Raw genomic sequence first — 12,396 nt, forward strand, 5'->3', positions numbered from 1 at the left:
TTTTTTTTTTTTTTTTTTAATTATTTTTTAGTTGTAAATGGACACAACTTTGTCTATTTTTATGTGGTGCTGAGGATCTAACCCAGGGTCTCATGCATGCAAGACAAGTGCTCTACCATTGAGCTACAACCCAGCCTCTCTTACATTCTTCTTACAAGTCAGAAAGATCTTTCTCTCCCTGGGCTTATAGGTATGCAAGAAAGTTGCCTACCTTCTTTCTTGTATTTTCTTTGTTTCCTCCTGGGAAAGTAAATATTGCAGAATGAGAAGTGGGTTGTGAGCCCAGAATGCTCCTAGATAATTTATATAAGGAGATGATCACCAAATTAGACTTCTTTAAGGGGGACAGGGATACAGCTCAATGGTTGAATGCTTGCCTAGCAGTCACAAAGCCCTGGGTTCTATCTCTAGCACCACGAGAATATTCTAAATTGGCCTCCTTTAGACATAAAAGTGTTGCCATTTTTATTCATAGCTGAGGCCAAAGTGTTTTCTTCAAAATTTGTTCTAAAACTTTGGACTCTGGACCATCATTTTGTGAAATGCAATTTTTCATGGCCCACCTCAGACTTTGTCAGAACCTCTGAGGTTAGGGCTCCAAAATTTGGGTTTTAAAAAATTTCCCTTTTCAAGTGATTTGATATATGCTAAGTATGAGAACCACTGCTCTGGAATTAAGGAAAATGTTTTAAATTGTATTCTTAGCAATATCCCAGGTGTTTCTTTCCTTGACCATTCCCTGGTATGAGTTGCTTAAAAGTGTTCCCAGACTTGGCACCGTGTGATCTCTAGGCCCAGAAAGCCAAGATGAAGCTGGGTGCAGTGGTGCACACCTGTAATCCCAGCAGCTCTGGAAGCTGAGGCAGGAGGATTGCAAATTCAAAGTCAGCCTCAGCAACTCAGTGAGACTCTGTCTCTAAATAAAATACAGAAAAGGACTGGGGATATAGTTCGGTGGTTAAGTGTCTCTGGGTTAAATCCCCTGTACAAAAAAAAAAAAGATTATGAAATAGAAGTGGCATTTGTAAGGCTCTAAAATGGCTAGTATTGCCAGGACACCAAGGAAGACCTTACTGCAGCTACCCATTTAGAGGTAGGAGTAGCTGGAATTAGCTTCTTAGGAGATTTCAAAAGACTTCTACAGTAGCAGAGTTAGCAGCTAGAGATACCAATTTTACAAGATATGGGGAAAAAAAAATTCCCCACCTGCCTTTATTAAAAAAAAAAAAAAAATGCATGCATAAGGCCCTGGGTTCAATCCTCAGAAAATAAAAATTTCAAAAGCAAGCCTTGGGATTGGGGATTTAGCCAGAGGCAGACTGCTTGCCTAGCATATGCATGGTCCTGGATTTGGTCCTTGGCCCTGAAAAAAAAAGAAGGGAAAAAAGAAGAAAAAAAAAAAGCAAGTCTTTCAGACATAGAAAAAAAGAATTCATACTTAGAGGTAGAAACTTAAGCTACTTATAGAGGTATAAATTGGTTCACAATGGAGAGAACACTGTGAATAAAAATTTCTCTTCCAACATTTTTTTTTTTTGAAGGGGGAGGGACTTGAACCTGGGGTGTTCTACTACTAGGCTTCATCCCCAACTCCTATTTTGAAATAGGGTGTAGTTGAGTTGCCCAGGCTGGCCTCAAATTTGTGATGCTTCTGACTGAGTCTCTTGAGTAGCTGGGATTACAGATGTGCACTATGATGCTTGGCTTCTAACATCTTAAGTAAACAGAAAAATACACAAAGATGTAGGCACAATTTGATATTAATACAACATTGTTTTACGTTATCAAAATATTAGAAATAAGTTAAATATTCAATAAGGGGTTGAGGTTATGGCTCAGTGGTAGAGCACTTGCCTAGCATGTATGAGACCTGGGTTTGATCCTCAGCTTCACATATAAATAAATAAAATAAAGGTATTGTGTTCAACTACCACTAAAAAATAAATATTTTAAAAAATATTCAATAAGGGGTTGGTTAAATAAGTTATATACATGTCAGTACAGCAGAATATTATATAGCAGTTAATGATACTATATATATCTTTTTATTGATATAGAAATTTGTATATGCCAGGTGTGGTGGCATCCCAGCAATTTGGAAGGCTGAGGCCTGAGGATCACAAATTTGAGGGCAGCCTCAGCAACTGAGCAACCCTGTCTCAAAATAAAAAATAAAAAGGCATAGGGGCTGGGGATGTGGCTCAAGCGGTAGCGCGCTCGCCTGGCATGCGTGTGGCCCGGGTTCGATCCTCAGCACCACGTACAAAGATGTTGTGCCCGCTGAAAACTAAAAAATAAATATTAAAAAAATTCTTAAAAAAAAAAAAAAAGGCATAGGGATGTATCTCAGTTGTAGAGCACCCCAATCCCCAGTATCAAAAGAAAAGAAAGAGACAATTATGATGTCTTACTAATTCCAACACTTTTTTTTTTTTGGTACTGGAATCAAATCCAGGGGTTTGTGCATAGTAGGCCAGAACTTACCATTGAGCTAGACCACCCAACCCTTTTAAAATTTTATATTGAGATAGGGTCCCACTAAGGGTCCCACTAAGTTGCCCAGGCTGGCCTTGAACTTGTGATCCTCCTGCCCTAGTCTCCCAAGTAGGTGGGATCTATAGGCATGTGCCATCATGCCTGGCATAATTCGCATTTTTATAAAACATACTATTATTAAATCTAGAAAATATCTCTAGTGGTTATATCTTTGCTGGTAAAACTATGAGTCAAGGGACCACATAATTATTGTACATACTGGGAAACTTTCTGAGAATAAAAGAGAACATGAGCTGGGTACAGTGGCCCATACCTGAAATCTCAGCTACTCAGTAGGCTGTGGCAAGAGGATCACATGTTCGAGGGCAGCCTGGCAGCTTAGTGAGACTTTATCTCAAAGTATAAAATTTAAAAAAGGACTGGGGATACAGCTCATGGTAGATCACCACTGGATTCAATTTCTAGTGCTGGGGGTGGGGGTGGGAGGGAAGAGAACACTATTAATAATTATCCTAATAGATATAAAAGGGATTATAATATATAAAGACAAGGTTTATGTTTACTTTATCTGAGACCCTAGGTAAGTGGTATTTTTTTCTTTTTGTGTTTGCATCCCTCCCTCCTTCCTTCCTGTTTTTTAAAAATACTTATGCATCATTTGTTTAAAACAAAAAATCAGAAAAATGGACAAAAAAGGGAGTACTTTAATACAGTTTCAGTTGAATAAGAAGCCTATGTGAATGAACACAATGAAAGAAATACAAATGGAAATGGGATTTTAGTAACAGAATGGACCAGATGGTAGCTTATGTAACCAACCAGTTACCATCTCCAGAAATCTGCTGTTTCTGGGTTGATGTACTTCAGATCCTGGTGTCTCCCTGACACGACTGGCAGCACACATACCTAGAAATACCCAAAAGCTGAAATAACAGCAAGTATTCTCCAACCAAGCCTGAGATCAAAGACCCATATATTGTCCTCCTTTCAAAAGATTCTTAAAACCCCAAAGCTTTAAAAATCAATGGTCTCTATAACATGTATATGCAGCAATTCCTTTTCTTTTTTTTTTGGTGTAGGGAATTGAACCCAGATGGGCTTAACCACTGAGCTACATCCCCAGCCCTTTGTATTTTATTTTGGGACAAGGTGTCACTAAGTTGCTTAGGGCCTTGCTAAGTTGCTGATCCTCCTGCCTCAGCCTCCCAACTCACTGGAATTATAGAAGTGTGTAACTGTACCTATAATTTTATTTCTAAGAACTGATACCAAGGAACTAATGAAGGATGTGTATGAAGTTTTAGATTTCTTTACAAAACACACACTTCATTTATAAGGAAAAAATATAAAACTAAATAAAGCTAAATATCCCACAAGATGAAACTTATGAATAAATTATAATCAGCCAAAAAATTAAATAATGTATGCTATTCAAAATGATGAAAGGATGGGTATGGGTGGTATATGCCTGTAATCCTAGTTACTTGGGAGGCTGAGGGTAGGATAGGTTACAGGCCAATGTCAGCAACTTAGCAAAACCCTTAACAATTTAGTGGAATCATGTCTTAAAAACAAAACCAAACCAAAAATCCAAAATGGCTGAGGATGAAAAAATGATGAAATAAAACTGTTTTGTGGACATGAAAAGATGTTCCTAACATAATTTTTTTCTTTTTTGGCAGTACTGGGATCAAACCCGTACTGCATGCTAGATAAGTGCTCTACCACTGATCTATATCTTTAGCCCCATTATATAATATAAAATTGGGGATGAAAGCCCAATAGATTACAAAATAGCATAAGAAATTTTTGTAGAAAAACAAAAAATGTATTTGTTATTTGTGTAATTATACTGAAAAAAAATCTATGGGAACATACACCACATAATAACTATTCTGATTTATAATGTTTAGAACAAGTTTCTTCATTTTCTACTTTTTCAGAATTGGCCAAGTATTATTAATATAATTTTTAAAAAGATTTTTAACAATAAGAAGATAAAAAGTGTCGGGGGGAGCATGGGACGATTAGATGAACTCTAGATAGAGCAAAAGGGAGGGAGGGTAAGGGAGGGGGCATGGGGATAGGAAAGACGGTGAAATGAGATGGACATCATTACCCTAAGTACATGTATAAAGACATGAATGGTGTGACTCTACTTTCAGTACAACCAGAGATATGAAAAATTGTGCTCTATATGTATAATATGAATTGTAATGCATTCTACTGTCATATATAACAAATTAGAATTAAAAAAAAAGATAAAAAGTATCATACTTTCCCCACTGTTCTGGATTTTCCTAGATAAATAAGAAATACTTTCTCTCTGGAAAGGCATAAGAATAAGATCTACCTGCACATACCTTCAAGTTTACAAAGAGTACTTTGTGACCATGTAAAATTATACCTGACATCTTCTGAAAACAGAAGAAAAAGATTAAAATCCAAAGCAACTCACTAAAATACAGGAAGAGGCTGATGATGCAACTCAGTGGTAGTATGCTTGCCAAGCATGCATAAGGAAAAAAAAGAAACCTGTACAAACACACCCCCACATACACACATAAATGATGAATATAACCAAACTCACCTTGGAAAAATCACCAATCAGAGGCCTCTGGTTATAATCTTCTTCCAGGACCTGAGTGATATTAGTGTCACAGAAAGAGACCTCCTTCTTTAAACATAAACCCTGAAATGACAAGATTTCCACTCATTCCTCCAATCTTCATGTTCAAGGTTTAATTTTTTTTTTTTTTTAATATTTCATGTTTGGACACAATGCCTTTATTTTTTATTTTTATGTGGTGCTGAGGATCGAACCCAGTGCCCCACACATGCTAGGCGAGTGCTCTACCACTGAGCCATAACCCCAGCCCCCATGTTCAAGGTTTAAAACCAGAAGATGGAAGCCAGGTGCAGTGGTGCACACCTATAATCCCAGTGACTCAGGAGGCTGAAGCTGGAGGAGTATAAATTCGAGGCTAGCCCTGGAAATTTAATAAAACCCTGTCTCAAAAAGGTTCAGGAATGTAGGTAGCTCAGTGGTAGAGTGCCTCTGGACTCAATCCCTAGTACTGCAAAAATAAATAAATAAATAAAATAAAAATAAAAATACACACACATAAAAGCTCTTGAGGAAGGGGAGATTAGAGTCTCATTAACAATATGCATACCCTTTGATCTAATACTTTCACTGGCTTCCCCAAGGAAATAACAATATGTATAAAGACTTGGCTATAAGAATGGATCATCCTGGCATGTTTATAACAGAGTACAATTACTATCCAATTAAATATTCAATAACAGGGTTTATAATAATAATAAAAAGTATATTGTGGATTAATTTTGCACGCATAGAAATAAATTTATGATTAAAAACTACATATTTTCTAACTTTACTTAGAAAATATGTAGTTTGTAATTCCACTTTTTTTTTTTTTTTTTTTTGGCAGCACTATTTCTGGCCTGTGGGATTATAGGTATTTTACTTTGACTTCTCTTTGCTTATTTGTATTTTTTTCTTTCTTTTTTTCTTTTTTTTAAAGTACTGGGGATTGAACCTAGTGGTGCTTTACCACTGAGCAACATCTCCAGTCCTTTTGATTTTGAGACAGAGTCTTGCTAAATTGCCCAAGCTGGCCTCAAATTTGTATCTTCCTGCCTCAGTCTCCCAGACTGCTGGGATGACAGGCATGTATCAAGGTGCCCAGTCTCTTATTTATTACAGGCATGTATCAAGGTGCCCAGTCTCTTATATCATATTGAATTTATAAAATGACGAAAAATTTAGACTTTTTTTAAAAACAGGATAGGGAACAAGGACTAGGTTTTTCTGAAGTTTCTTTCTACCACACCAATCTGCAATCTGCCACATGATGTTGTTTCTGCCAGACTGCATGTAAAACAGCAATAAGTATCCATACCAACCCAAGTTCCCTTGAATTCTCTCAGATCTTTAAAAAAAGAGGGTTGGAAGATAATATGATGACATCATTTCTAAAAGTATAATGTAACAGATATTTATTTTCAAATATTTTATAAATGGTTGCAGTTATAGAAAAGAAAAAAATGAAGAGAGAAAAAAGTAATGAGGATGAATTCAAAAAAGGCATACTAATGCAATGCCAAAGCTAGAAAAGCAGAGAAGATAATTAGATAAAAGATCGTTATTTTAGCTTCCTGAGCTCTTGCTGGTCAGAACAATATTTTTTTTTTCACTTATCTGGTATTTAGTTGTCTTTAACTTTTACTACCTGCTTTATTCTTGCCCTGTTCAAATTCTCTGGCATTGAGGGTGAGTGATACTGGCACCTTCTGGTTCAGTGATGCCTATTTGAGAAAGAATATCAGATCCCTTAGTTCTTATTTCTCAAGGTGTGTCTGGAGACCAGTAGCATCAAAATTTCCTGGAAGCTTGTTTGGAATGCAGAATTTCAGATGCACCCCAGATCTACTTAATTAAATTAAAATCTGCATTTTTAACAAGATGCCCAGATGATTTCTAAGAACACTTTGAACATGTGAACCTCCTACCTCAGCCTCTCGAGTCACTGGGATTATAGGTGTGTGCCACTGTACCCGGCAATTTAGTGAGTATATTCTTGGAATTGAGTTAAAATTAACTGAAAAGTCCTTGGAAAATTTCTCAAAAATTAAGAAACTATTTTTTTCTTTCTTTCTTTTTTGCAGTTCTGGAGATTAAAACCAGGAGCACTTTACTACTGAGCTATGAGCTACATTCCCAGCTCTTTTTATTCATTATTTTGAGACAGAGCCTAGCTAAGTTGCTGAGGCTGGCCTTGAACTTGCAATCCTCTTGCTAAAATGGTATTAAAGTAATATTATAAAGAACTTTACACCAATATATTTGACTATGTAAATGAAGTAGACAAATTCCTTAAAAGACAATAACAACCAAATTCACTCAATCAAAAAAAAGATATGCTGAATAGTTCCATATTTATATAAAAAAATTGAATTTGTTGCAAACATTCTCACAAAGAAATGCTCAGGTGACTTTACTAGTGAATTGTACCAAACATTTAAAAAAGAAACTCTTCTAGGAAACTGAAAAAAATTCTTTTCAAACGGTTTACTGATGGTAGCATTATACTGATACTAACACCAAAAGATATTACAAGAAAAACAAAACACTGAAGAGAAATAAAGCTCATGAACATAAGTACAAAAATTCTCAATGAAATTTTAGCAAATCAGGCCAGGTGCAGTGGCACATGTCTGTAATCCCAGCAGAGAGATTACTTGGTAGGCTGAAATAGGAGGTTACAAGTTCAAGAAGAGCCTCAGCAACTTATTGTGACCCTAACTTAAATCCCCAGTACAAAAAAAAAAAAAAAGTACAAATCCCTATTCTTAACTAAATAAATATAAAAAGAATAATATATCGTATATCATAACTTAGTAAAGTTATCACAAGAATCCAAAGTTTTTTTTTGTTGTTGTTATATTTTGCAGTATGGGGATGCAATCTAGGGTCTCATGCAGGCTAGGCTAGTGTTCTATCACTGAATTACATGTCCAGCCCTTTTTAAATTTTATTTCGATATTTATTCATTTAACTCTAGATAGAAACTTAGGTCATTTCCTATCTTGAGCTGTTATAAATCAAGTTTCTATAAACTTAGTTGTACATGTCTTTGGTGGACATATGCACTCATTTTCCCCTGGCTTATCATCCAGAATGAATTTCAGGGTCATAAAATGCTTAGGTATAGGAGTACTGTCAGTTTTCCAAAGCAACTGCACCAATTAAAAAACTCAAGGGGCTGGGGATGTGGCTCAAGCGGTAGCGGGCTTGCCTGGCAGCACCACATAAAAATAAATAAATAAAATAAGGGTATTGTGTAAACTACAACTAAAAAATATTAAAAAAACATTTTTTTAAATGCTTTTCTCCTAAGATCAAATACAAGGCAAGGGGTTCTCAATAATTTTTAAGACTGTAAAGGAGTGGGGGGAGAAAAAAAAATTGTAAGGGAGTCCCAAAACCAAAAAACTTGAGAACTATTAATCTAGAAGAAGGGAAAATTAATACAGGAAATAAAAATAAAGTAAGAGTAGAAAGATGCTTCCAACAGCCTCAAGCATTTCTGTATTCTTTGCAATGACTTAAAAAGACCTACATGACCTGTCCTCCTGCTAATTTTATCTTGCCCACATTTTCTACCATTCTCCACTTGTTCACTTTGCTCCAGTCACACTGATCTTACTATTATTCCCAAATGTGCCAAGCTCAGGTATATAGAGTGTAGAGTGCACTTGCTTTTTCTTCTGGCTGAAACAACTCACTCCCATACTCACCCTGTTTTTGTTTGTTTGGCTCCCTTGCTCCTTCAGGTGTCTGCTCAAATGTCACTCTTACGAGGTCTTTTCTGATCTAACATACTGAAAAATCAACTCTAGCCCTACCCAACCCCAATCAAGATACTCCTATTTTTTTTTGAACCAAGGATGGAATTCAGCAGTGGTTTACCACTGAGCCACATCTCTAGCCCTGTTTTTTTTTTTTTACATTTTATTTAGAGACAGAGTCTCACTGAGTTGCCTAGGGCCTTGCTAAGTTGCTGAGCCTAGCTTTGAACTCGCGATCCTCCTGCCACTGGGATTACAGGCAGGTGCCACCATGCCTGGCTCAGATACTCCTCTTTGCCTGCTTTACCATCAGAGTATTTTTAGCATCTGCCATTTTATACATATGTTTATTTGTTTCCTCTTGTCTAGAATGTAAGCTCCATGAGAGTAGCATTCTATTGTGTTGGTGTGCTCCTTACTGTATCCTCCAAAAATAGAATGAATAGGATGTGGTATGAAGGGAGAGCTTTAGATAGGAGCAGGGATATCTGTAGAATAGCAGATTATGTAAGTATCAAAGCAGATAATTTGCTATATTTGGCAAGAAAAGAAGGTAGTTTTCTTCTGATTGCTTCTGTTTTCTCTTTGAATCAAAACCTATCAAACTTGGGGCCGGGGTTGTAGCTCAGTGGTAGAGTGCTTGCCCGACATGTGTGAGGTTCTGGGTTCGATCCTCAGCACCACATAAAACTAAATAAAATAAAGGTATTGTGTCCATCTACAACTAAAAATATTAAAAAAAAAAAAAAACTGTCAAACTTAACATGTTTAAAGTTATATTTAATCTCCTCCTTCTTGCACAGCCTGCATCCAACCTATTAAATTCTGTTGAGTCTATCCTCCAAAATATATTCTGAATTCATCCATTTCTCTGCCTCTATAGCCTCTACCTTAGTTCAGGCTATTGCCATTTTTTTTTAAATAGTTTTAGTTTTAGATGGGCACAATTCTTTTATTGTTTATTTAGTTTTTTTTTGTGGTGCTGGGGATTAAACCCAGGGCCTCACACATGCTAGGCAAGCACTCTACCACTGAGCTACAACCTCAGCCCCTGCTAATTCTTTTTGTTTTATTGAGATGGGATCTCACTGTGTTGGTCAGGCTGGTCTTGAATTCATGGGTTCAGGTGATCCTCCTGCCTCAGCCTCTCATTAGCTGGAACTAACACCACCACACCTAGCTTACCACCAACTCTTGCCAGGACTATAGCAAAGCTTCCTTCTCTTACTATTTCCAACTTAATTTTTTACCCATTATTCCCAATCTAGCATTGAGAATGGTCTTCATAAAACAAAAATCAGAGCATATTATATTCCTGCTTAATACCGCCCCCAATAGTGTCCAACTGTACTTAAAATAAAATCTAAACATTCACCATGGTCTAAAAAGCCCTTTATGTCCTGCCTCCTGACTACCTCTTTTTTCCCAACTCATGCAAATCTCCCCTCACTCACATTGGCTTCTCATGTCCTTGAGAACCCAAAGAACTTTTCAACACTGGGAACTTTCTACATGCCACATACCCTTATCAAGGTACACTCTTTCTTCTACTTGTCATGTATGTTACCCTTCAGAACTAGGGTAACCAACTTTATCTCAGTTTGTCTAGGACTTTCCCAGCTTTATCATATAAGATCCCACATTCTAGGAACAGTTTAGTTCACCACCCTATTCTTAACTAAATATCCCTGCTGTGAAAATAAAATTTCCCTTAGTTTCTATTATTTTATGATTATTAGGGAGGGTTACAGGAGATTGAACCCACAGTTACAGGAGATTGAACCCACTGATCTACACCCCCAGCCCTTTTTATTTCTTATTTGAGACAGGGTCTTGCTACATTGCTGAAACTGTCCTCGAACTTAAGATCTTCCTGCCTCAGTCTCCAAAGTCACCTGTCTTAAGATTATATCTTCTTGATCTCTGCAGCCCTAACATTTAGTACAATGACTGCAAAATATTAGGCATACAATGTTGTTTATGCAAAAAAGAATGAAGCCAGGCATGGTGATGCACACCTGTAATCCCAGCAACTCAGGAAGCAGAGGCAAGAGGATCCCAAGTTCAAAGCCAGCCTCAAGAAGTGAAGCCCAAAGCAACTTAGAAAGACCCTCTGGGGGGAAAAAAGAGAGAGTGTGAGAGAGTATGTGCATGCGCACACGCGAGTGCTGGAGGATGTGACTCAGTAATTTAGCACTCCCAGGTTCAATCCCTGGTACCAAAAAAAAAAAAAGAGAAAGAATGAAGAGCTGGGTATGTTGGCACAGGCCTGTAATCCAGACAACTCAAGAGGGTGAGGCAGAAGAATCATGGTTCAAGGCCTGCCTCAGCAACTTAGCATGACCCTATCTCAAAATAAAAAAATAAAAAGGGTTGGTTTTGTAGCTTTGTAGTGTGGTAAAGCACCCCTGGATTCAATCTTCAGTACCAAAAAAGAATGAAGAAACACAAATATATCATCAGGGAGCAGCATACCTCAGTGCCTTCTTGATCTTCTAGGGAAAATTCCATCAACACATTTGAAATCTCTTCTACCTGGTCTTCAAGTTTTGGAATTTTATCCAATGTTGGAACTGTAGTAATGGGACTGCCCAAATATTTCATTTCACTTTCTGCAAACTTCCCATTGTCCTGTCAAGGATAACAACAATATTAAAACCTATTTAGGACCTTTACCTTACACCATATAAAAAATTAACTGATCCATTTGTGGTGGTGTACACCTGTAATTCCAGTGACTTGGGATACTGAGACAGGAGGATCATAAGTATAAAGCCAGCCTGGACAACTTAGATAGAACCTGTCTCAAAACATAAAAAGTGCTGTAGATAAAGCTCAATGATAGAGCATCCCTTGGTCAATCCCAGTATAAAAAAGTAAGTAAGTAAAAGATTTTATGCATTGAAGGACATTATCTTTATTTAAAGGATGTACATTTTGTTAATTTTTTTTTTGGGGGGGGGGTAAGACTTAAACTCAGAGCCTGGGAATACTAGGCAAACATTCTATCACTGAGCTACACCCCCAGTCCAAAGGATATTATTAAAAGACAACCCAAAAAATGGGAGAAAATATTTTCAAATCATATATCCAACGAGGAATTAACATCAGAATATATAAAGTACTCCTAGAACTCAACAAAAACAAATAGGATTTGAATAGACATTTCAAAGAAGACATATACATAGCCTGACAGCATACCAAAAGATACTCAACATATTTAGCAGAGAAATCAAAATGAAAATCACAAGGAGATACCACTTTATACCCATTAAAATGAGTATTATAAGGACAATAGGTGCTTATGCACTACAGGTAGGAATGTAAAGTGGTATAGTCACTATGAATAGTATGGCAGTTCTTCAAAAAACTAAATATATCCAGGTGCAGTGGTACATGCCTGTAAATCCAGTGGCTTGGGAGGCTAAGGCAGGAGGATCACAAGTTTGAGGCCAGCCTTAGCAACTTAGCAAGGACTAAGCAACTTAATGAGACCCTGTCTCAAAAAAAAAAAAAAAAAGGGGG

At 36.9% G+C, this 12,396-nt stretch overlaps 1 protein-coding gene across 9 annotated transcripts in view; it reads right to left on the bottom strand.

The window, feature by feature from the left end:
• Positions 1–12,396, bottom strand: part of Cdc25c (cell division cycle 25C) — a 24,804-nt gene that overhangs the window by 3,348 nt on the left and 9,060 nt on the right. For 7 of the 9 annotated variants that reach the window (XM_048811619.1, XM_048811614.1, XM_048811613.1 and 4 more), the window contains exons 8-10: positions 11,347–11,502; positions 5,087–5,188; positions 3,340–3,402 (exon numbers count right to left, since the gene is read on the bottom strand). In XM_048811619.1, the coding sequence (XP_048667576.1) occupies positions 3,340–3,402; positions 5,087–5,188; positions 11,347–11,502 (321 nt within the window). The remainder of the gene's footprint in view (positions 1–3,339; positions 3,403–5,086; positions 5,189–11,346; positions 11,503–12,396) is intronic. The other 2 variants (XM_048811616.1, XM_048811620.1) reach the window with 1 other exon arrangement.

Source organism: Marmota marmota, unplaced genomic scaffold, assembly GCF_001458135.2.
Source record: "Marmota marmota marmota unplaced genomic scaffold, marMar, whole genome shotgun sequence".
Classification (NCBI taxonomy): Eukaryota; Metazoa; Chordata; class Mammalia; order Rodentia; family Sciuridae; genus Marmota; species Marmota marmota.